The sequence below is a fragment of the Carcharodon carcharias genome, chromosome 2, assembly GCF_017639515.1.
Source record: "Carcharodon carcharias isolate sCarCar2 chromosome 2, sCarCar2.pri, whole genome shotgun sequence".
In the NCBI taxonomy this organism is placed as follows: domain Eukaryota; kingdom Metazoa; phylum Chordata; class Chondrichthyes; order Lamniformes; family Lamnidae; genus Carcharodon; species Carcharodon carcharias.
In genome coordinates this window covers 94,008,977-94,035,487 of record NC_054468.1, presented here as the reverse complement: position 1 = coordinate 94,035,487, position 26,511 = coordinate 94,008,977, and the positions used below count along the sequence as shown (strand labels likewise).

At 41.6% G+C, this 26,511-nt stretch overlaps 1 protein-coding gene across 7 annotated transcripts in view; it reads right to left on the bottom strand.

Annotated features, from left to right (window-relative positions):
- The window catches only part of LOC121271063 (anoctamin-7-like), a 233,562-nt gene that overhangs the window by 188,293 nt on the left and 18,758 nt on the right, over positions 1-26,511 (bottom strand). For 4 of the 7 annotated variants that reach the window (XM_041176770.1, XM_041176824.1, XM_041176789.1 and 1 more), the window contains one exon: positions 2,693-2,877. In XM_041176770.1, coding sequence (XP_041032704.1) covers positions 2,693-2,809 — 117 coding nt within the window. In that variant the 5' untranslated portion in view covers positions 2,810-2,877. Of the gene's footprint in view, positions 1-2,692; positions 2,881-20,569; positions 20,699-26,511 lie in introns of all 7 variants that reach the window. The other 3 variants (XM_041176798.1, XM_041176779.1, XM_041176805.1) reach the window with 2 other exon arrangements.

Sequence of the window (26,511 nt, the reverse complement as noted above, 5' to 3'; positions counted from 1 at the left end):
GAATCCAGCAATGGCTGCAAAGCCTCTGGCTCGCTGTGTCTGGCTTGCCTGGTCCCAGTGGTAGTGGATGAAGGTCAATGCCCATCTGAACAGAGCGTCTGTAACCTGCTTGACACAAGTGTGGACAGCTGATTGGGAGACACCGCAAAGATCACCCATCGATTCCTGGAAGGAGCCAGAGGCTTAGAAGTTGAGGGCAGCTGTGAACTTTCGAGCCGCTGGCATGGGGTGTCCGCCCACACAGTTAGGGAGGATCTCAGGCCCAATCATCTGACAGATATAGTTGACTGCCTCCCTTGAGAGACAGAGCCTCCTTCAGCATTGCACCTCAGACATATTGAGGTAGCTGCTTCATCACCTGTATACACTGGCAGCAGGATAGTGGTGTCTTCTGCGGCCCCTTGTGCCTTGGACTACCTCTTTATCCTGCGCTCCTTGTGCCTGCGCCTCTCCTCCCAAAGGTGGCTCCCCTGGAGGCTGAATGTGCACTCCTGGTCTCCTCCCCCTTCTAGCCCTCCCTTCCTCCTCAGAAGAGGTGCTTCCAGTGGAGATTCAACTCCCATTCCCAGGCTCTGGGAAGGCTTCCTGAAACCTGCAGGCCCAGAAACAGTTCCTCACTGCAGAGTGCTGACCTGAAGGTTGTGAGTCCAGACCAAGTAGCTGGTATGCATTTTGAAGTATTGCAGCTGACACAGGCAAGAATCAGTAACTTTGCAAATTAAATATTTGACAGAGCACACTCGCAACCACACTGAGCCCTTTTCTTCTGCCTGTGGATGAAGCTTATATAAATGTCTCCTGCCCGCCTGCCCATTGCACATGTTCAACGACTCAAAGATCACATGGGCGCCGAAAAATCACCATCGATTGTTGCCTCAACGGCCTTAAGCAGCCCGTTAATTAATGGCGGGCGCATATCGGATATCATCACTCTTCCGCCCAACGAAATATCGCGATGCCGCGCGGTGACATCAGGACGCTTGCCCGACGTCACTGCGTGTCATTTTACGTGTCGGCATGTGGGTCCCGCTCCCACACACCAATGGGAAAATTCTGCCCCAGATGCAGGAGTAGGAAGAGAAGCCAGTGCAGGTGACTCTCTGACTGGATAGATGAGAGTGAAACCGTGGGAGGGCAGTTCCACCCAGCTGGGTGATGGAGGAGAGGCTTGGAGGAGGATGGTGTGATCAACAGTATCAAAGGCTACAGATGGATTGAAGAGGATGAGGAGTGATAGTTGACCACAGCCATGCTCAGGTAGGGTGGAATTTATAACTTTGATAAAGGTGCTTCAATAGGGTGGAGGAATCACCCTTAAATCTACCACTCTCTAAAGTATAAAGACCAAAATGATCTTGATAACTAGGATGTTTTGTATTGGGAATTACGTAGCCCTCATCTACACCCTTTCCAAAACCTCTAAATCACCCACCAACGAGGGGACCAAAACAGTTTGCAGTACTGCAACTGAGGCTTGACCAAGGACATGTACGAGAACAAACTAGCATTCTCTGTCTTATGAATTATCCTATGAATGCGCCCATACGCCCTATTTCCTGTAGCTATCACTTCTGGGTATTGTTCCTGTACCTTTAGAGATGTATGTGCTAGATTGCCCAGATCTCTTTCCTTCTCCACCTTCTAGAATACATTTTCCTTGAAGGAAGCTGCATGTTAATTATTCACCCTGCCGCTGCACTTATCCAAATTGAACATAATTTATCAGTCACAAGTCCATTCCCTCAACTCATCCAAATTTGCCTGAAGCAGTCAAGCGTCATCTACAGTCCTGATACAGATCATGGTATCATTTGCAAATCATGTCCCCAACTCTAGATCATCAATAGAAGCAGTAAAAAATCAATAAAAAATAAAATGAAAGTAGATCTCTGCAGGATATGATGGTGACTCGTTTCCGAACAGATTCAAATGCATTTATTGCTACTTTTTACCTATGTCCTTCCAGTCAGTTGCCAATCCATCTCAAGATATTATGACTCACACTAGAGGCCTAGTCTTGCAGAGAGGCCTCTTGTACGGTAACTTGTCAAAAGCTTTTTAGAACTCTATGTAGACAATATCTACCAGGCTTCCCCTTGTTCATCATCTTGATAAATTCTTCAAAAAATATAATCAAATTGTAAGGATGATCCTTTTTTTAAACCGTGTTAAGTACCCTAACATGTACCTCTCTGCTGATCATAGCAGTTGAGGCATTGACCTCAATGCACCTGGATTAGGGAATAGCGGGGAAAGAAAGCAGCCAGATTTCCTATTCTTAATGACTAGCTAGCGGCCTATTGTGGAAGGTGTGGATGTTGGAAGAGGATTGGTCTCTGTTGTGACGCCCTCAATGTTAGAATAGCTTGTCAGGACTCATTGTCGAGCCTCACTCATGAAAAATATCCAGGTTACTGGAAGCAGGAGTGTGCAGTGTGCACAGCCTATACAAGCCCACCTGCGCAGAGGATACAAAAATATAAAGCGAGCTAGGAGTCAGGTGTTGATTAATGGCCACAATAAAATGGAGAATCTAGAATGATGAAGGTCAGAAATGGATCAACTTGGGCCAGTTAAACTCTACACACAATCTGCCATCCTACTTAAAAAAAATTGCATTCTTTGCTAAAATGATCAGCACATGAAGGCTTCCTGTGGATAAATTGAAATGTTAGAAAAAAGCATCATCCACCTCCTGCATTGCCATAAAGGTTCCATCCTCAGGGTTGTCCTCCTCATTGTCCAAGCTGCCGTAGTACTCGCTCTTCAAATCTTCGGGTACAATGAGGTTAATGACATCATTCTCCATGTTAGCTTTCCTTTTCAGGGTGTTTCAGGACTGGGTTATCTTTTGGAACCTGATGCCCAGTAATTCCCCTGCTTGGAAAAAAACAAAATCCATTAAGCTTTTGAAGAGCATTCTCCACAAATATGATTGGCTCCTTTCTCTCTTCTCTCTGGTCTTTTTTTTACATTGTGAACAACAGCACTTTTGTGCATTCACATAGCACCTTTGGACAATTTACAGAGGATCAGAACTTTGGGCCGGGGCAGAGAATTTGGCAAAGGTTACCAAAAAAAGCTTGGGTGAAAAGGTGAGTTTTAAGAAATTGAGATGTAGAGCAACTATGGAAGAAAGTTGACAAGAAAATCTGGACTATTTTCATAAGATCAAAGAGGGTTAAAGAGGAGATGTGATGGGCGTGCCCAAAATAATGAAAGATTTTGATAAGATACATCAGGGAAATATATTTTTACTGCAAAGTGAGCAGTAACTGGTGAGGACAAATTTAAGATCATCATCAAGAGATCATAGCAACAGGTAAGGAGTGTTAATAGAATCTAAGCCAGTTGATGAAATCAAAACCAAAAATAATCTTTACTGAGAGAGTTTATTGACTTTGTCCTGTCTCACAGCTCTCCTCTTCCCCACAATGTCCCAGCTGTGCCCTATTTATATGTGCTCAAAGTACTAATTAAACAATGCCCTTCATCTGCATTTCTTAACAATATAATTAACATACTATTAACAGATTTTTTCTTTCTTTAAACAATAATTTTATAACACACTCAAATAATTTCAAAATAAATCAAAGAAAAAAATGATTTGCCACATTTGTTATAACGCCTTGTAGTACAAGATGTCCCTCTTCCAGGAGCTCTAACAATTTCTTTTCTAATATTTCTTTTATGCTAGCAAGGTCAATCCTTAACCTTTTCTCAATCACACTCCTCGTGGAATGTACATTATCCAATAGAGAATGCTAGCGTCATAACATTCAATAGGCAAACTTTTCTCAGAATTTCCCTTGTATAGGATGTCCCTCAAAATGTTTGATAAGCAAAATCCTATATCTATCACTTCCAATATAGCCAGGGTTTCTGCAGCTAAGGTGCTTTTAACTACCCTTTTTATTTTCTTTGCTTCCCAGGCCAATGGACAATAACTGTTATTCTTCCCCACCAAGGATATTATCAATCCTGCTGTATTAGAATATCCATCCCAAAGATTGGCTTGTGAAACATCGCTAAAAATGACTAAAACAAAAACAGAATTACCTGGAAAAACTCAGCAGGTCTGGCAGCATCGGCAGAGAAGAAAAGAGTTGATGTTTCGAGTCCTCATGACCCTTCCACAGAACTGGTAAAAATGACTAACCTCATATCTTCTGGATCACTCAAGGCTAGAAACTTGAGTGTGCATTTCTCCGAATTTAATTTCTTTAATGTTGTATTTTCTCTCAGAACTTCTCCAACTGTAGCATATTTCATCAAAGTGCTCAGTTCCAATATGTCATAATTGCATCAGGTCTAGTCTGAGTGCACAACCGTTCAACTGCTCAATCAAACTTCTTAATTGCTCTATTTCTTCCTTGGATGTAGGATACTCTTTTTGTGAGGACCTGGCTAATTTATTGGGATGTGATTGACATTTTCTAAATAAGACTGTTGATTCAAGGTTATGCTGTTTAACGCCTAACCCTGTAGATCTATGGGCCCCCAAAGCCTGACTTGAAACCTTAAATTCCTTTTCTATTTTATTTATCACCCATTGCTCAAATTCTGCACAACCTCCTCACAGAAAATCATCAATATGCATCATAAAGATGCCTGCTGGTTTCTTCTTGTGAGACCAATAGAACATTGCTGGGTCTGCTTTTTAGCTGAATACAACCCGTTTTCAGCAGGAAGGACCTAACTGAGAAATACCATACCCTTGACGCATCATTTAACCCATAAACGCACTTGTTCAATTTTCAGTTTCCCTTCTATATCACCAGCTTCTTTAAGTGGTTTCAAAACACTTCCCTTTGAAATTTCTCACCCTGAAAAAATACAGCTTTTATCTTTATTGGTTTAAATTCCCAGGAATATCTTGCTAAAAGAGCTAAGGAAAAAAATCTTAAAGCTCACTTTTCTTGCAGTGGGGGAGTCCACTCTGACATCTTGATTAACAAGCCTCTCTTCAAAAGTCTGAGCTGCTAGTCTAGCTTTAGCCTTATATGTGCCATCTGGAAATACCTTTTCTGTGCATATTCACTTGTGTGATAAGGCTGTCTGGATATTTCAGTGTATACACCAAATACTTTCCAACATTTTTGTTTGACATCCTTTAGCAACTTGTTAGCAGCCACTAAAACTGTTAGGTTATAAGGGCTTTTACATCAAGTTGCATTCCTAGTCTGTTCTATGGTCCTTGTTCTTGTCAAACCATGACCTCTACTCACCCTCCAATCTCTTTCTGGACCACTGTTACACAATCTCTCCCTCCTACAGTCAGAGTCCCTTTCCCAAGTCCATGACTTCAGAAGAGGAGCACTGCTCCAGGCTAGCAGCCTGCCTCTGACCTCCATCTCTCTCCAAGTCTGATCTCCAGAATTAATGCAGTATTTCACCTACAGAGTGAACTAATACCCACGATACAAGAATACTTTGCTGTATCTTCAACAGACTCTGCCTGCAACCGAGTTCCTAGGACCAAGTCCAGGAATTCTGCCAGACAAAACCACCTGAAAAGTCTTCCTTGGACATTGATTCTGAACTTTGGGCTCACATGAAACCATGCTTCTTATTTTTATCATGGTTTTGCCCTGTACCCCTTTCTTTCCTTTATCCTTCTTTTATAGTACAAAAGGGGCAGATGTTGCAAAACCCCTTCCCACATTTTGTGTGTGTATGTAAAATAAACTACCCCTCTTATTTTGCCCTATCTTGAGTTTGCTGTGGGGTTATTAATAGAGGATTGGATCACTCCAAAACTGAAGAGTTGTGGAAAATACACCACCACTTATAAACAGGGAAATCAGAAATCAAAGGTGGGTAGTAAGTGGAGAATTCAGGGCTGTTTAAATTAATCCCCCTCCAATCTGTAACAATGCCAATTAGCCTCAAAGAATGTACACTAACAGTTTGATTGCTGTGTTGTAAAATTACTGTTTTTCCATCACTGCCTATAATCCTACCCTGGCCTTTCCACTCATTCTGTCCTTCTCTTTTGTAATATACTATGTTCCCCGAATTAAAGTATATTTCTGATGGTCTTATGCGGTGCCAAATTTTCTCCAAAACCTCAGCCTTGATAAATGCCTTTCTCCCTGCATGCCGGGCATTCAGGTGCTCAGAAAAAGTTAAACTAATCGTAGTCCCTTCCAAGGATGATCCTACATCACCAAAGGTATTTTTGTTTTCTCCCATAAACTAATTGATAGGGACTGTAGCCCCCAACCATCAGAAGATGGATGGGCAAACTGCCGATGTAGTTTTGAAACAATTTGCCTTTTTTCCTTTAAACTTCTATCCCTGATGTCATCAACAATTCTTTAACATGTTAGGCCTTGTTAAAGGGGATACAATAATGTCCCGATTGTGTAAACTGTAAATCTACAGATTTCCCAAAAAGAATTGCATTATCGTGTTCCATATCTAATTTCATTTGGGCCTTTTTCATAGGCAGCTTATTCAATAGTAAGGGTATTTCACTGGATACTACATCTGTGCAGATAAAATGGTTTACCCCAGCTATTTACCACTCTTTTTAGTGACTATAACATGTTATCGTCTCCAAACCCGAAGTAAGTAGAGCTTTCATATTCCTTAACCTTACTTCAGTCTCTACTATTTAGAGAATCCAGGGAACACTTCAACAAATCCACTTCACAGACTGTGGACATAAACCCACTGTCTAATATAGCAAAACTGAATGAATCTGCAAGTAGAACACCTATTACCGGACTAAAGCTACTGGTGGCCAGTACAATTCCTTCTGACTGCTCAGTATCGCCATCTTCCCCTTTCAATTCTTCCTTGCCAGGTGTCGTTTCAAAAACCCTGCTATTCCGTTTTGGATAATTTATTGCATAATGATATTTCGAGTCACATCTGAAACACCTGTTTACCATTCCTTGGGTCCTCCTGATGTTTATTCTCCTGCCATATTTACCCAATTCCTGTCGTCTGTTAGGACTACCAAAAGAGCCTCTAGCCTCATTTCTTTTGTTTGTGGTTCTTCTTTTGCGTTGATGCTTGTGACCTATATCTAAACGGTTTCAAAATGCCGCCAGCATCGAATCCTCCATCAGTTGTGTTACTGCCGAAGGTCCCATTGGTGCCACAAAAGTGGCTGAAATTAATGGGCAGGATCTTCCTGTCAGCGAGTGGGGGCGGGGCCCGCTCGCCAACACGGAAAATTATGTGGGGTGACAACGGGTGGAACTCCTGACGTCACCCCGCATCATTTCCATTCAGGTCGGCGGCAGAGGGCAGTCGAGTCAGCTGCACGCCCACCAACCTGTCAACAGCCTAGCGAGGCCATTTAGAAAGCAATTAAGGTCATTAATGGACCTGCCCGTCCAACCTTAAGGTTGGCAGATAGGCCAGGAGCCCTGCCTGGCTTCAGAAAAGCATGAAACCTCATCCACCAGCGGGATGATGTTTCGTGAGGGTATTTAACTTTTTATCAAATATTTCAATAAAAGTTATGGACATGTCCCAACTCATGTGACAGTGTCGCATGAGAGAGCATGTCAGGGAATTTTTTTTCATTTCTATTAAAACTTTTAATTCTGAGCCGATCTCCCTGAGGCAGCACTTAGGGAGGTCTGTGTGTTCCTTCATGCACATGCGCCAAAAAGCGCACTCCCGGCTGAGGGAATCCCACCACCCCCCTTGCCCATGCAGGGAGCGCATAGCGCTTCCTGACGGACATCACGTTGGGTGGGCCTTAATTGGCCTGCCCACGTAAAACGGCAGCACGCCCTCAATTGGGGGTGCCATTCAGAGGCGTACCCGCCCATGCCCGCTCCCACACTCTCCACCACCACCTCCCCCACCCCACCCCAATGGGGAAAAAGCTTTTTCTAGTGTTTCCCCAGAAATTTTTTTAAAGCTTCATATCTGTTCCAAAAGGCTATCTCTTTCTGAGAATCTAACTCCAGTCAAGACCAGGAGCCTGTCTCTGTTTGATACTTTAACACAATCAGGAAAGCACTGAATTAGGGATCTTTAAGTAGAATTTCTGCAATCTGTTATATAACCTGTTAAATTCCATGATAATTTATTCAATGGAATAACCGTTCATCCTTCTAAATTTATCAAATTCTGACCATGCCTCCTATGCACTTAACATTTAATTTTGCCCATAAATTTTAAGAGTTTATCCAAACCTTCCTCAGTGTCCAACTGATGAGCCTCTAGCTGCAAAAATACTTTTCTGGTGGAAAGTGAAAGTGCCATGTCCATACCTTGCTCTTTTTTTTTGCTAAGGACATAACCCGTGTCCACATATGTACTTCATTCTTCCATTGATCATAAGGTTCAGCCTCACAGAACAATGGTGTAAAATCATACCCTGATACTTTACACTTGGTTTCAGCCATTCTGCTCCAAAGAAACTCCAATTACAAACCTCTGTCTGAAAATAAGTCTTAGTTTACAACCATTCTCTACCACCAATGTTAATAGAATCCAAGCTGGTTGGTGAAGGCAAAACCAAGACATAGAGCTTTTCTTTACTGAGAGAGTTTACTTACTTTCGTTCAGTCTCATAGCTCTCGTCTCACACCCCCAGTGTCCCTGCTGTCCCCTATTTATATTCTCTTTTAATAAACCACAAATAAATAAAATAATTAAAGGGGTTGAAGCCCTGATGGAGCACTGTAACTAAAACAAAACATCAAAGAAAACTTACAAAATCAAATTAAAATGGTGGTTCCCCTATTTATATGTGCTCAAAATACTTAATTAAATAATGTCCTTTACCTGTTGTCATGAAGATATTAATGTATATAATATTATTGGAAAATATTTTTCTTTTAAAGTAGAGATTTAGTCTGTGTGTGTCTTAATTGAATTAAAGCCAGCTAGTCTGGGTGCTTTGATGTGTACTAGTTTTGATATATAAAACAGATAGCTTGCATCTGTATTTTTTTGAATAAAGCATTCAAGAAGTGGGGTGAATTCTGGCACCTAGTGAGCAGAGATCATGCAATGTTTTTATATTGCTAATAGAATTGGTACTATGCAAGGGGTTTTATTGATAGAAGAGGCTGGTGATACAATGAGAATTTACAATCAATCAGCAGTGCTAGGTAGCAGTTTGTGTATATAGAGCAGAGGCAATGTAAGATCAAAAGCAGCTGTAAGCCTCCGCATGAACCAAAGTGAAAAGAAACTCATTTTGAATTCATAAGGTGAAAATGATTTGCCTGGTGTCTGGTTCAGCCTATGGGTTGCTGTTGCCTTAATGGAGATTAGTTTGGGAATTTGTTAAAAGTTATGATAGTAGTAATTTGTAGCCATGTATCTGTGTTTAATGTGTTGTAACTTAATAAAATGTTTCATCTAGTTTAATATAAAACCTTTAGAACTGGTGGTCTGATTCCTGAATTTAGAGTCGCATCTCAAACATAACATTTAAAATGTTAGGTTATGACAGTTGTTTAAAGTTTCGCTCTGGGATTTTTAAAGAACTCAGCTTTATCAATTGCATCAGTCATAACACCTGCGTATCTTAACATCATAATTTACATGCAATTAACTAGTTTATTTTAAAATAGAAAGAGTTTGTAGAACATAGAGTATCACACCACAAAGGGTAAGGGTAGCAGAATCCTGATGGCGCAGTCAGTATCACTCTCAATTCTGAGTCAGTGGGTTGTGGGTTCAATTCCCACTACAGTGCTTGAATATAAAGATCCAGGCTGACACACCAGTGCACTACTAAGGTAATGCTGCACTTTCAGAGGTACCATCCTTCAGAAGAGATATTAAACCAAGGTTCCCTATGTCCTTTCGGATGGATATAATACATCCCATGCCTTTATTCTCATGGAAGAGAGGGAAAGTAATCCCTGGCCAATATTTATCCCTTAATCAATATCAGAAAAACAGATTATTTGATCTTCAGAACATTTTTGGTTGTGGGAGTTTGCTGTGCACAAATTGGCTGCTGCGTCTCCTCCATTACAACAGTGACTAGGCTTCAAGAGTACTTCATTGGTTGTAAATCATTTTGGGACATCCAATGATCATGAAAGGTTCTATATAAATACAAGTCTTCCTCCTTTTTAATCGTTTTTGAAAGGGATGGGGATAAATACTTTAAAAAGGAAACAAATAAAGGACACAGGGAAAGAGCAAAAGGAGCTAATTGGCCAGCTTTTTCCGAGAGCTCATCCATCTGGGGATGGGCTGAATGGCCTCATTGTGTGTTGCAAAGAAGCTAATGAAAGGATGTAGAAGAGAGAAACTAGAATGATTGAGGCGATGGAAGGATTGGATTATGAGGAGTGAGATGTAAATTCATCAAGTTCTAACTGAGAAAGAGAAAGTTGAGAGGTGATATGATTGCTGTTTTTTGGATTCTACAAGGAAGGGATAATAGACCATGATGAGATGCTTCAGCTTTTCCAAAACAGTAGAACCAGAGGACACGGCCTGGACTCGAACAGATGTAAAATCAGAATGAATCTGTGGAAATGATACCTCAGTGGGTAAATCGTCGATCTATGGAACAGATCCTTTGGGAGCAGTTAGCATTGATTCATTTAAATCGATTTCCTTCAGAAAATAACATTTTGGGATTCAGTACATGAGTAATGTGGGACATGAGATTTGGCGGGTGCTGTAGCAAGTTCAGGAGGAAAAGGTGATTTTGGACTTGTTCTTCCCAAGGCTGTCCCCCACTAGGGGATTCTCCTTGTGTCCTGTCTGGGTTGGTTGTCAATGAATTGATAGAGATTGATTGCTATTATTCATCAACAATCATTATAATTGTATCATGTGACTATCAGAATGGCAGAAGGCAAACTAGATGAATCCTGGTATTTTTACGCCTAGCAATTCCTGTGTACTTATGTATAATTCCATAGTTCCAAAGAGAAGGACTTTATCTCTACAAAGTATTTTTTCTCTGCATGTTTAAGCCCATGGCAGTGTCTTTGTCTTTCTCAGGAGTCACCATAGAATTTCAGAGCAGAGAAACAGGCCACTGGGCCCACAGCTATTTATGGTCCACACAAGCCTCTTCCCATCCCAATTCATCAGCTCCTATCAACCTATCCCTCTATTCCTTTCTCTCTCATATTTATCTAGAATTCTCTCTGTATTCAGGCACCATGCCCTAAGAGGCCGTTGGCAACCATGGACCTCCATGTTAATCTTGCTCTGGAGGCAAAGACCATCTTTGTTGGTGGTACATTCATTCAGATTGCAAGGGTCTTCAGAAAGATCACTTTTTTGTCTACCTCAATCTCTTTTACTATCAACTTCTCCCATCAGCATCAGACTTGCTAAATCATGATTTTGTGCCCAAGAAATTTCAACTGTCTCTTCGTGACCTTGGTCAGCAGAGGTTCTTTTGGCCTAAGATTTTACTCGCACCTTTCAATGGTAGTGTAACTTGTCCAAGATATCTTCAGTATTCACCTCAAAAACTACAACTCTGCCACATCAATTCTTCTCTACATTGCTTCACTGATCGTCCAACACTTACTTCCTTATGTCCTCCTTAAGTTCATCTGAATTATCAACTACAACCCCATGTGGTAGCAAGTTCCACATTCTCACCACTCTGAGTAAAGTTTCCCAGAGTTCCTAGCTGGACTTATTATTGAGGGGCTTATATTTGAGGCCACTGATACATAAGAAGAAATATTGTGCTGGATTTTAATGTGCAGAGGCACTAGGACCAGAAACCCAGAAAGAAAATAATTAAGAACTGGGTGGGAAATCTGGAAATATGTGAAGGGTGTCTGTCAGTAGCTTTTCAATCTCAGCCACCTCATTATCATTTTCCTTTTAGGCTTCCTGTCTAATCAGCGACAGCAGGATGTGATGTAGACCAGCATGACACAATCTCAACTCCAATATTTAAAGGGACACTCCAAATATGCAAGTTGAAGACGTTGGAGTTGGCTGTCAAAGAACTGGAAGTTTTGCAATCGAACCAAGATGCTCAAAGTCTGTACCTTGCTTCGCAGAAGCCTCCCTAGATGTGCTGCTCGGGGCTGTGGGGACTCAACTTTGAAACCATTCCCTAGCAACAGGAGGGAGAAGCCTGTTGCTAAGACGAAAAAGGTTTGGTTAGAGTTTGCGAGGAGGGTGTCAGCAGTAGCATTGTGGTGCCATGGTCCTGGACTCAATGTAGAAATAAATTTAATGACCTAGACAAGTTGGAAAGGGGAGGACATTCACTTATATCCTGCTGTGTGCATCACCCCAGTCCCTCAATTTGCCTTCTCAAGCCTACCGTGTCACATCACTCCTGATACCTACTTACCTTGCAGGTGGATCCATCCTTATTTTTGTTTCCACATCCTCACATCTCCATCTATCCAGACACCATGCCTACTCACCCTCATCCGTATGTCATGTTATGCCTCTTGCTCATAGTTGCCATAACTGCAGAGGCATTGGAGGGGTCTGCCTCCAACATACTGGGGTTTGATGTTGCAGGTCATTGAGATTATGTCCCAGATCTTCCGTTCAGGGTCGGAACCCCTATTTCCAACCCCGAGCAGACAAAAAAAATACCCACTTACCTTCCTCTAATATTTCAGGGCAGTCTTCTTTGTCGGATCCTGCAGAACTCATTCAGTGTAGGTAACCTCAGAGGGAGCAGCACAGAGATTCCACGCAGAAACCATGCCCCTTTTTACAGCATAAGCTGCTGTATGCTGGCAAGTGAAGTTTAAATGTCCCAAAACTTTTTTGAAAATTCAGGGAGAAGGCAAGCATGTAAGGGGGGGGGAATAGGGTGAGTGAGGGTGTTAGGGTGAGTGAGGAGGGTAGGGTGAGTGAGGGGGGTAGGGTGAGTGAGGGGTGTAGGATGCGTAAGGTAAGCGGGTAAGGGGATATGGTGGATAAGGTAAGTGGGTATCGGGGAGGGTGAGTGAATGGGTAGGGTGGGTAAGATAAGTGGGTAAGGGGATAGGTGGGTAAGTGGTAGGGTTGGTGAGGGAGTCGAGTGGGAGTAGGGGTAGTCAGGTGGTGGGGGACAGTTTGTCACCAAGCAGCTTCAAGTCTGCTTCTAGGTTCAGAGAGATCAGGGAGCTTGGCATGCCACAGAGTGAACGGATCTGGGCAATTGTCCAGAATTTTATGCACTCCTATATACAATATCCTTGTGGTTGCACACCAGCTGCACATGATGGAGTGGAAGTGTAGTGGGTAATGAATGCTCCTGGTTACTTGGAGTGCCTGGATTGCCATGTGCGTGTAGTAGAACCTTGCTGAAACCAGCCAGGGATGCAAAACAGGTTTTATCTGTCTTCACTGCCAAAGTCGATGTACTTGGTAAACGACCCATCAACGAGCCATCTTATGCATTTGTGAGTGGCTGACTGGAAGATTCTGGAAATTTACATGGGCAGAGCCTGGAAGGACCCGAAGGCAAAAATGCTGAAGGTGGTGGTGAATTTGTCAGACACTTGGTAGCATGTGGTCATCAGGTCCAGCAGACAGCAGATCCTCTCGAAGGCTGAGATGCCTGTCACTACCTAAGGAACTAGTGTTCAGGTATGTCAAGGAAACTGAGCCTCTATCTACAGCCCCTGTGTTCTGGGTGGCGTCTCCTGTAAGCTCCACTTCTGCTGCTGCCCTCACTCCTCCGGAGCTCCACATCTTCGAGCAGCAGGCTTGTGTGGGTGATGTTGCCGGTCCCCTTGACCTTCAGCTGAGGATCCAATATAAAGCAGCTAAAGAGGCTCCCACCCTGACGTGACAAAGCAAACATCAAAAGTACAAAAAGTAACCTCACAATGAAAAAATTGTGAACAAGCCCTTTCCCACAAGCAGGTGAGCACGTTGCTGTGAGCATTTTTTGGTTTACTGCCCTGAGATTGATTCAGCCAATCAGTTGCCGTGTGTTCTTTACCTTAGTCTTTCATGGTATGTGGGCATCACTGACAAGGCCAATATTCATTGCCCATCCCTAACCGCCCTTGAACTGAGGGGCTTGCTAGGCCATTTCAGAGGGCAGTTAAGAGTCAACCATTTGGCTGTGGATCTGTGAGTCACATGTAGGCCAGACCAGGTAAGGACAGCAGGTTTCCTTCCCTAAAGGCCATTAGTGATCCTATTGGGCTTTTACAGCAATCGATGATAATTTTCATGGTCAATATTACTGAGATTCACTTTGTATTCCAGATTTATTAATTGAATTTAAATTCCACCAGCTGCCATGGTGGGATTTGAACCCATGTCACCAGAGCATTACTAGTCTAATACCACTAGGGCACCATCTCCTCTTGTGCACTCACCTTGCTTTCACCGGTAAATTTCGGGAAGCCTGGGAAACCCGTGAACCTTACATTAAACTCAAAAGCGTGGATCAATATTGTCTCTTTTCTTCTCCGCCGATGCTGCCAGACCTGCTGAGTTTTTCCAGGTAATTCTGTTTTTGTTTTTGTTTTGGATTTCCAGCATCCGCAGTTTTTTTGTTTTTATCTCTATTGTTTTAATTGAGCAATTGACAGATGGTAATTGAAAACCTGCCTCTCACAAGGGGGTTGCACACATGCAGCCTAACATGAAGTTGGGAGGTTAGAGCTGGCTTATCAACATGCTGACATTTTTCCAGATTTTAACATCAGCCCCCACCCCCACCTGCACCCATATTTGCCATGCTTCTCCTGGTAATTGAGCCCATTTTGCACATGTCTACCCTATAAGCCCCTTCATAATTTTTAAGCCCACTATTGGGTCACCCTTTAGCCTTCTATTTTCCAGAATAATAAAGTCCCAGCCCTATTCAGTCTTCCCTGACAGTTATTAGGACAGTATGTTTCTCACTAATTGTTTGGGTTCCTAGAAGCCTAATTAAAATTATATTTTAATGGTGTGGGAGAGTCGAATATCTGGGTGTATGGGCACCTCAGCAATCCAGGATCAATATGCGAGGGGCACCAGGCTGCATGTAGCTCATGATGTGCTGGGAATGTGCTCAGATTGGGAGGGTTGGGATTTCCTGTATAAGCATCTTGGGGTAGAGGGGAGAAAATCTGCAGTTATTTCCTGACAACAATCAGGAAGTTGTCCCTGGTGCAACTTGGAGGGTGTATTGTTATTTTAGCCTGAATATGAAAGCTGAATCTACTTTTGGTAAACAGGAAAATCTGGAATTTCTTGTGCACAGCTAGCAAAAGCTGGAAGAGGGGGAGAGGGAAAGCTGACAATGTAACAGTGCACCTGAGAGAGGGAGAGCTGAGAGCACAGAGAGAGAATGTGAAGAGAGATAGCACTGAGCAAAGCCCCCTCCATTAAACCTTGCTGCTTGTCGATAATTTTTACGACACAGAACATATTTACATGCACTCGTTGCACAACACAGTCACTGACACAACCTATTAAAAATATTACTGACATATGCATTAACATATTTACACACACTTGTGTTAGCAGATTCCCTCCCTAACAGCACTGGGGGTGTACCTACGTCTCAGGGTCTGCAGCGGTTCAAGAAGGCAACTCACCAACACCTTCTCAAGGGCAATTAGGGATGAGAACAAATGTTGGCCTTGCCAACATCGCCCACATCCCATGAAAGAATAAAAAATGGTTTACACATGCAAACACTTGCAATATATTCACACACACTTTAAAACAATTAAACAATTGTTCACACACACGCACTTGCACACACACTAGGACCGACACATCTGCCTAATCTGCCTTGAGCGATTACCTGAACAAGGAAATATCTGATTTCATTTGTTTGAAGAATAAAGTCTCATTGTTATCCTGGCTAGCTTATGGCATTATTCCAATAAGCAAACTAATCCATTAACACTTTTCCTGGTAAGTGAGCCCATTTTGCACGTCTACCCCATAAGCCCCTTTATAATTTTAAAGGCCACTATCGGATCACCCTTCAGCCTTCCATTTCCCTGAGTAATAAAGTGCCAGCCTATTCAGACCCCACTTGCCTGGATGAGCGCAGCTCCGACAACACTCAAGAAGCTGGACACCGTCCGGGACAAAGCAGCCCCGCTTGATCATCACCACATCCACAAACATTCACTCCCTCCACCACCGATGCACAGTAGCAACAGTGTGTACCATCTCCAAGATGCACTGCAGGAATTCACCAAGGCTCCTTAGACAGCACCTTCCAAACTCACAACCACTGCCACCTAGAAGGACAAGTGCAGCAGATAGATGGGAACACCACCACCTGGAAGTTCCCCTCCAAGTCACTCACCATCCTGACTTGGAAATATATCGCCGTTCCTTCACTGTTAAAATCCTGGAACTCCCTTCCTAACAGCACTATGGGTGTACCTACACCACATGGACTGCAGTAGTTCAAGAAGGCAGCTCGCCACCACCTTCTCAAGGGCAACTAGAGATGAGCAGTAAATGCTGGCCCTGCCAGCAAAGCCCACATCCTGTGAAAGAATTTTTTTAAATTCCATTAAAACTAATCAAACTGTAAACATAACATAACTAGTGCATGAGAATGTGGTCAGGTTCTGTTCAGGATAAGCTTTGAGTCACAATACTGTTATCATTCAATAGATTAGTCATTGTTAAGTCAGTTTAAGTGAAGCATTCAGTTACTGATAACAGGCAGCATACAGTGTACACCAGGCAATGTATTCCCAAAGCTGCACTGGCAACAGAGGAGCCCTGTCACATCACGGCAACATCAGTAGCCAGCAGCAGTGGGGAGGCATCCTGCCACTGGTATAATGGGGAGCAATTTGCTTGGCGGTTTGTATCCATGTCGGATAAACTCAACTCTATCTACAGTATCTACAGTAAACCTTAGGTAAAAGATGCTCACTCATGTCTGGCACTGTACAACCTATCTGTATGTTTATCCAAAAATTGGAGGTGGGGTGGGGTGGGAGGGGGAATAGAAATTGGGCATTGCAGGAGGGTTGCCAACTATGATTAAATGTATTCCTGGAGGTTTCATCACATGGCTTTCCACCATGCTCCAACTATTAATCAGCCAACACATCCATCCTTGTGATGCACTGTCTTCCTATGCCAGTTGGAAAGTCATTAACCAATTGCATGATGCTTGACTGTCAGGCAAACAGCCATTTTCCCTGCTTTCAATATTTTTATATCTGGTAACGAAAACTGTTCAAAGAAAATGACAAAAAAAAACCTTTTTTAATGTCCCGATGATTTTTCTCCAGGGTTACACACAAGATTGATCTTCAAGTCTTGGAGACTCCAGGCCAGTCCTGGAGGGTTGGCAACCCTACCTAGTACTGAGCCCTGATGAATTTCACTGTAAACCCATTTCTGGTTTGAAAGGCAGCCATTCACCAGGGCTCTTTATCTTTAACCAATCTTGTATCCATGCTGCTACTGCCCTTTTAAGCCAATGGGCTTTGATTTTGATAACCCAAATATGCAGCATTTTATCAAACGCCTTTTGAAAGTTCATGTACCAAGTATCAAATGCGCTGTCTTCATCGACCCTCTGTCTCTTAATTCATCAGATGGGGGCCACAGAAGGAGCATTCATGTCACAGTCCCTGTCAGCCTTTGTTTAGCCTGTGAATCCTTCTACAACGCTGCACCTAAATTTCTGCCATCCAGTTTTCTCAATCTAGTACTGCAGAGCGAAGAACGAATCTGAGATTGCAGAGAGGCATCTCAAAAGATGAAACATCTTCTAGATTGCTATCTGCTACCAGAGCCATGTGGTCCTGAAAATCTGAAGGTCTTCGACTGGCAATCTAGAACCACACAACAGTGGCGAGGGAAGGTGTGGTGAAATGACAGGAAGACCAGCTCGTCAGAAGCCTCAGTCATGTTTGCCAAACAACGATTTAAAAAGGGACCTAGTATAAATTGATTGGAAAAGGCAACCATTGGGTAAAGCAGATCATGGACCAATGGAGGACATTGAGGGAAGAGATAGTTCAGATAAAAGCTAGACATATTCCTTTAAAAGGAAAAGCAATTGTGTGCTGGATGATAAAAGGAATGAAAAGTTAAAATAAAACAGAAAAAGAAGATATGAACCAGGAGCAGTAGGCCATTCAGCCCTTCAAGTCCTCACCACCATCCATGGCTGATCCTCTACTTCAACACCATTTTCCTGCACTAAGAATATAGGAATCTGCCCAATACCACCATATTTTCTGTCCTGTTATCACATCTTTTATTATGGATTCTAGCATTTTCTCTACAACCAGTATCAGGCTAACAGGTCTGTTTTTTCTCTCCCTCCTTTCTTAAATATTGGGGTTACATTTGCCACCTTCTAATCTATAATACCTACTCCAGAGTCTATAGGAGTACAGTTATGAGCGGTCCCCAATAAGGCGAAAGCAACCTCTACTGACCTCAAAGTCATGGAAGAAGTGAAGCTCGCCAGGTGCAGGCCATTTATATACAGTCATAAAACTGGAAGTTCTAATTTACCACTGGTGGAGAACTTAATTCCAGCGAGATGGCCTTTTAATGAGCATGCAAGACATGCTGATGCATGCAAAAGGGTTTGTCAGGAAGCTTGACTCACTCTTAACTCGCCTTTAAAGTCCTGAGAACAGAATTCCAGCATCCCAATGTCGGGAAACTAATTTTTGGTCTCACACCAAATTAAGTTCCCCTGCCCGCCACAATTCCCGCTGCCAGTGGGACCGGAAGGTTCTGCCCACTACCTGAAAATGTGGTGGAAGCTGATTCCATCAACTACTCAAGGATAAGGAATTTACAGGGTTACAGAGAAAAAGTGAGACTAAGGACAGCTGCTCTAAGAGCCCGCACAAGCACAAGGAACTGAATTCTCTGCTCTAAGTATCTATGGTTCTACAAAACATGATTTTCCCTTCAACAAATGCAGCCTCGCTGGCATTAATCTACACTTATCCAAGTAAACTCTTGGATAAACTGCAGGAAGTGGCCGTGCAGATCAGGGTTTGGTAGATCAGCTCCTAATCCTCATCCACCAGCGAGAGCAGCACCAGCAGCTAACTTCCTCCAGGATTATTTTTCGAAAAGCTTCCCCCACTACTAATGTTCTGACTGTCAAGTCTATTCTTCTCCCCTTTTTTGAACAAGGGTGCAGCATTTACAGTTCACCAGTCCTTTAACAGCAGCCCGTTTCTAAGGAGGATCAGGATATTGGAACCAGCACCATTGTAATTTCTACCCTTGACTTCCATCTGCATTCCATCCAACCTGGGTGACTTCTCAACTGTAAGTACCGCCAACCTTCCTAGTTTCTCCTCTGTTTTTAATCTTGTCCAAATTTATCATAGCTTTAGCAAAATCCTCTTTCTTGGTAAACAATGATGCAAAGCACTCATTGAGTATCTCAGCCATGTTTTCTGCCTCCACCAAAGATCTCCACTTATGTCTCTAATTAGCCCCACCCCTCCTCTGACAAACCTTTTACCATTAATAGGTCAATACAGGACTGTTGGATTCCCTCCATTGTCCACTAATCTATTCTTGCGCTGTCTATTTGCCCCTCTTATTATATTTTTCAGCTCACCTCTTGTACATTTGATTCGCCTTTGTATTGGCAAGCCGATATGTGTCATACTCCTTTTGCTACTTCACCTACTCTCCAACTCCTTTGTTACCTGGGAAGCTCTGACTTTAGTTTCTCTCCTTTCCCCTTTGTGGAAACATAATCTGACTGTTTTCAACCCAATTTGTCTTTAATGACTTTCCACTGTGCCATTACATTTCTCCTGTCAGTCTTTGACTTAAATTAATCTAGCTCAGATTCCTCAATTCACCGAAATAAGCCCTCCTTCAGTTAAGTATTATTCTAGATTACTTCTGGTGTGACACCGTAATTAATAAAAACCTTACGGTAGTATGATCACTTGTTATGATGTGGCAGGTGATGTGTGCTAGGCAGACCAAATTCATAAGGGAAACTTGGCCACACTATCGCAATGGTTTTGCAATTTCTACTTCTTATGAGAAGATTTGTGCACTGAATTTGGAAGTAGTGAGTCCACTAACATCTTTAGTGGTTTTAAAAATTAAACTAATACATTTATTAACAGAAGAAAATAATTCAAACTGTAAAATCTCATTGTTCTACATGTCTTTGGAAATTTACTTTTCCCATAATATAAAAACCTTTCATGTTGTCAATATGGCTCTTTTTCCTTTTGGGAAAGATAAACATAATAACCTTGCCCTATTTACCTTGTTAGTTGTAAACATCCTACCATCCCTTTGAAATCAAATAGTTCCCCACTTATCTTAAAATGCAAATTTCATTCACACCTTATCTACTGACTCTTAGACCCTAGCTTACTCATTAGAATTTCAAATACCGTTTTTACACCTGAGTCTTGTGATAATTTGAAGATTGGAGTCTATCTAAATCTAATTCAATTAAATCATTCACGTAGATAGAACCACCCACACTCATAACCATAAACCTACCTTACATTATCCCACAATATTATTAGGAAAAATTTAATAGTTTCATAACACCTTCATCCTTATGGAAAAATGAACTGTCATAATTTTAAAAGATGGGCTTCATTTTCTCAACACATCTTACATTACTTACTATACTTAACTATATACACAAACTGTTACATTACCAGGTGCATGCATTAACAGAACAATATACCCAAATCCTTTGTATCAACAGAGGTCATTTCAGTCTAGTGTCCAGGTTTAAATGTACAATTTCCTTTCAGCTTTAAACCCCCGACAATGCACCTGCAAGTAGATTTTCTCATCCAGCCACATGTGTAACCTGTAAATGAAACAGTTGCAGTAATAAATTCCATCTGAACAGTCTTGCACTTCAGTCTCAAAATTTGTCCAGAAATTTTAAAGGATTGCGGTCTATATAAATAATTGTTTCTGATGAATTGCTTGCAGCATAAACCTTGAAATGCTGCAACAATAACACCAGAGCTAGAGTCGCCTTTTTGATGGTTGAATATCTTCTCTGATGTACATTCAGCTTCCATGAAAAACATCTCAACCCCAGTTTCATCTTCATGCAATAATACAGCACCAATACCTACATCACTTGTGTCAACGGCCAAATTAAATTTCTTGGCATAATTGGGTACTGCCAAAACTGGTGTCATTGTCAAGACAGTTTTTAAACTGTCAAGTGCCTTCTGACCCTCCTGTGTCCACTGAAACTTCTTGTTCTTTTCTAATAGTTCAGTCAGTGGAGCAACCACTTGGCTAAAATTTGGTACAATTTTCTGGTAAAATCCACTCATGCCCTGTCATGAAGCTATTAATGTATATAATATTTTGGAAAATATTTTTCTTTTAAAATAGAGGTTTAGTCTGCAGGCATGTCTTTACTGAATTAAAGCCAGCTAGTCTGGGTGCTTTAATATATATTAGTTTTGATATGTAAGAGAGATAGTGTGCATTTGCAATTTTTGAATAGAACATTCAAGGAGTAAGGTGAAAACTTGATGCCTTTCTAGCAGCTACCAAGCAATGTGTTTATATTACTAATAAAATTGGCATTCTACCATTTCCACCGACTCCAGAATGATGCCACCACCAAACACATCTTCCCCTCAACCCCCCCTGCTGGCATTCCGTAGGGACTGTTCCCTGCAGATGGTCCACTCCTCCATCAACCACAATACCTCAACCCCCTCCCTCAGCACCTTCCCATGCACTCACTTCCGCCCTCCTCAACGTCCAAGGGCCCAAACAATCCTTTCAGGTGAAGCAGCATTTCACTTGCACTTCCTTTAATTTGGTCTACTGCATTCGCTGCTCCCAATGTGGTTTCCTCTACATTGGAGAGATCAAATGCAGATTGGGTGACCGCTTTGTGGAACATCTTCGGTCTGTCCGCAAGCATGACCCAGACCTTCCTGTCGCTTGCCATTTCAACACTCCACCCTGCTCTCATGCCCACATGTCCATCCTTGGCCTGCTGCAATGTTCCAGTGAAGCTCAACGCAAATTGGAGGAACAGCACCTCATTTTCTGACTAGGCACATTACAGCCTTCTGAACTGAATATTGAGTTCAACAACTTCAGACCACGCACTGTCTCCTCCATCCCATCCCTTTTCGATCCCCCCCTTTTTTCTTATTCATTTTTAGTTTTTAATTTTTATTTATTTATTTTTCCCGCTTATTTTCATTATTATTATTTTTAAAAATTATTTCCATTTTTATTCATTGTTTTATCCCCAGCTTTTGGCCTTTTTGATCTTTTTTTACCACCACTGTCCCCTCCCCCCACCCCACCCCCACTAGGGCCATCTGTCACTTTCCAGAGAGCTTACCCTGGTCCTGCCATTATCACACTCTACTTTCCACACTTAATGTTACCATTAGCATCGCCTTTAGCCAGAACCACCACTATTAACAGCGCTTTGACCTTTTGTTTATGACATCTTTCTCAATCTCTCCTTTTCCTCCACTGGTCTTCTGTCCAGCTTCACCTGTCCCACCAACCCCCCCCCCCCCCCCCCCCCCCACCCCCACCCCCCGCACACACCACCCCCCCCCCACTAAACAGTATATATTTCACCGCATTTCTACTTCCTTTTAGCTCTGAAGAAGAGTTATATGGACTCGAAACGTTAACTCTGTCTTTCTCTCCACAGATGCTGTCAGCCCTGCTGCGTTTTTCTAGCATTTTTTGATTTTGTTTCAGATTTCCAGCATACACAGTATTTTGCCTTTATCTTAACATTCAATGGGTCTGGTAGGTATAACTTCAATAGTTTTCGGGTGTGCAGGCAGAGGCAATGGAAGATCAAAAGGCAGCTGCAAGCCTCCAACTGGCTCCACAGTGAAAAGAACTTCATTTGAATTTGTAAGGTGAAAATGCTTTGCCTGGTGTTTGGTTAAGTCTATGGGTTGCTGTTGCTTTAATGGAGATTAGTTTGGGAATGTGTTAAAAGTTATGATAGTAGTAATTTGTAGCTATGTATATATATTTTTTTAACCTGTGTAATTTAATAAAATGTTTCAATTAGTTTAATGTATAGTCTCGAGAACTAGTGGTCTGATTCCTGAATTTAGAATCGTATCTCAAACATGACACTTAAAATTATAGGTTATGACAGTTGTTTAAAGTTTCCCTCTGGGATTTTTAAATAACTCCGCTTTACCAACTGCATCGGTTATAACATGCAATGAATCTCAAAACTTCTCGTTTTGTTGTAGGCACTGGGAAATTCATGATGGCTTTTATTTTCACATCTCTTGGAGATTACAATGTCCAATGGTATGGCCTAGATATGTGATTTGCACTTTTGCAAATTCACTCTTAGCCAGGCTCACCACCAAATTAGCTTCTTGAAGTCAATCAAACAGTTCTTTCAGATGTTGTAAATGCTCCTACCACATTTGACTGAAAACTACCAAGTCATCAATATAAACAGCACAATTGCTCAGTCCTGCAATTACTTTGTTTGTCAGTCTTTGAAACGTTGCTAGTGCATTTTTCATCCCAAATGGCTTAACTTTAAACTTAGCCTATTTGGCGTCACAGAAGCCTTTTCCTCTCTCTGATAACGGTACTTGCCAATATCCTCTCAGCAAATCAATCTTCGTGATAAACTGTGATTATCCCACTTTCTCAATGCAATCTTCCAACTGTGGAATAGGATATGAATTGGCTTTTGTCACTATGTTTACTTTTCGATAATCCACACACAGTCCATGTGTTCCATCCAGTTTCGGCACCATCACCATAGGCGAACTCCAGTTACTGCAACTAGACTCAATGATATCATTCTGAAGCATGAATCCAATTTCTTTCTGTACTTACAATAATTTTACTGGATTCAATCTATAAGGATGTTGCCTTATTGAAGCTGAATCACCCACCTACATCATGTGTAGCTAAATTTGTCCTCCCCAGCTTATTCCCACAAATAGCTTTGTGCGACTGCAATAGCTTCTTCAAAACACTCTGGCACTTGTCTGGAAGGTAACTCAGTACCACGTTTACATTTGTAAGTACCCCCTCATTGTCTAATTTGATTAGAGAAAAATTAATTTCAGAATATTTCATTTCTCCCTCTTTCTCTTAATCTACCATCACTAATGCCTCCTTTTGGTTATCTTCCCTGTCAAAATACCTTTTAAGCACATTTACATGACCACCTTTTGCTTCTTTCTTCTATCTGGAGTATTTATTAAATAATTTACTTCACTTGGTTTCTTCTCAATTCTGTTAGGCCCATTGAACTTTAATGGTTCACACAATACTGGTAATAAACAAACAATTTTTGCCCAGGAACAAAATTATGAGCTGTGGCCCTCATATCTGCCTTTGCCTTCATCACCTGCTGTGATATCTTTAAATGTTTCTTATCTAACTCACAACATCTGTTCAATCCTTCCCTGAAGTTTGTCACATAATCCAGGAGAGTAGTTTCCGAATTCTGATCCATTAAATTCTCCTGAATCAACTTAAGTGGTCCCCTTACCTCATGACCATAGGCTAATTCAAAAGGACTAAATCCTATGGATTCATTAGGAGCATCCCTAATGGAATTCCCTGATTCCCAATCCTGCGGATTTCTTGACTATAAACCCTCATCACAGTTTTCAAAGTTTGATGCCATCTCTCTAAAGCACCTTGTGATTCAGAATGATAAGCTGACAGTTTAAATTGCTTTATCCCCAGGCTGCTCATTACTTCTTTAAACAGCTGTGACATGAAATTTGAACCCTGATCCGACTGTATTTCTTTTTTGTTAAAGATTTAGTCAACTCTTCCACAATTCTCTTTGCTGTAATATTTCATAAAGGTATCACTTCCAGAAACCTTGTAAACACATCCATAATTGTCAGCAAGTTCTGATTTCCACTTTTAGTCTTACACAATCAATCAGGATCCTGGTAAAAGATTCTTCAAATGCTTGAATCTGAATTAAAGCTGCTGGTTTAATTACTACTTGAGGTTTTCCTGTCACCTGACATGTGTGACAAATTCAACAGGATTTGACTATCCTTATGCAGTCCAGGCCAATAGAATTTTTTTGTATCCTTGCCTGCATTTTTCTAATTCCTAAATGTCCCCCTATTGGAATTTCATGAGCTACTCTCAATATTTCATTTCTCTATCCAGATGGTATAACAATTTGATGCACTACCTTCCATTTCTCATCTGCTGAAACATGAGATCTCACTTCCTCATTAACACATTATCTTTAAGGTAATAACATTCTGGAATACACGCTGCCTCTGCTTCCAAATAAGCTATCTGATATAACTTCTTTATTTGTGAATCCTTCTGCTGTAACTCTACCAATTTAACTGAACTAAACACTTCCACTTCATTCTCTTCAACCTTCTCTTTCTATACAATCTTTTCAAAAACAGATCCAGTTAATTAATATTCTCCCTGCCATTTAAACTCCTCCTCTTCCAGTTTCAACTTTTGAGTTTGTGATCTTGTTACTATATAATCTGGAAACAATCCAGGATGTTCTTCCTGCAACATCTCTGTTGAAAGCACCTTCAGGCTGCTCGGCCACATTAGGCATCACCAACATATGTGACCCAGCTATATCATTACCTAAAATAAATTGAACCCCTGCAATGGGCAATTTTTCCAGTACTCCAACAATCACCTCACCTCTTTACAACTTACTTTTTAAATTTGCCTTCCACAATGGAATAGGTTTAGCACCTCCATGAATCCCACTTATTACCACTTTTTCCTGCAATACACCCTCTGAACAACAAATATCACTATCCCATAACATTGAAGATTGACTAGCCCCTGTATCTCTTAAAATTTTAATATCCTTGCCTGCTCCACCCTGTACCCATGGAAACACCTTCCCTTCACATACAAAATCTTTAAACATTTCTATAACCTGCCCTTCAGTACTCTCTTGGGTAAATTGTGAACACATTCCCACTTCTTTACCTACCACTGATTCTTCCTGCTTCACTTGTACGCAAACCACTGGCTTTTCCTGTGCCTGGATCTTAGAACCCACAGTACTCTTATTTCCAGACCTTTTCTGTGTTCCAATTACTGCAATGGGTTTTCCCTGTAACTTGCAACACTTTGGCTTTGTGTGCCCCATCTTATTACAATGAAAACACCTCAGTTTTTGAGTGTCACTTCTACCCTTAGCACCTTCCTTTTTGGTCTGAAGAGAAACTTCCTGAAAATTTCCAACTGCTCCTTCTCTTCCCTGACTATCCACCTTCCTGTCACTTTCCCACATTCTATCCTTCTCTGATTTAAAAGGGTGACAAAAAAAGGTCTTGATCTATGAACTAGCTCATAATCATCAGCTATCTCTGCTGCTTGCCTTGCTGTTTTAACCCTCTGTTCTTCCATATGGGTTCGCACTACCAAAGGAATTGAATCTTTAAATTTATACAAAATAATTAGTTCTTTAAGAGCTGCATGTATTGGCTCTACCTTTAATACCCATATCCACTGGTCAAAATTACTTTGTTTTACTCTCCCATACTCATACTCAATATAAGTCTTCAGGCTGTTTCCTTATATTCCTAAATTTCTGCCTGTATGCCTCATATGCACTCAAAATAGCCTTTTTTACTGCCTCATAATGCATCGACATATTTTTGACAG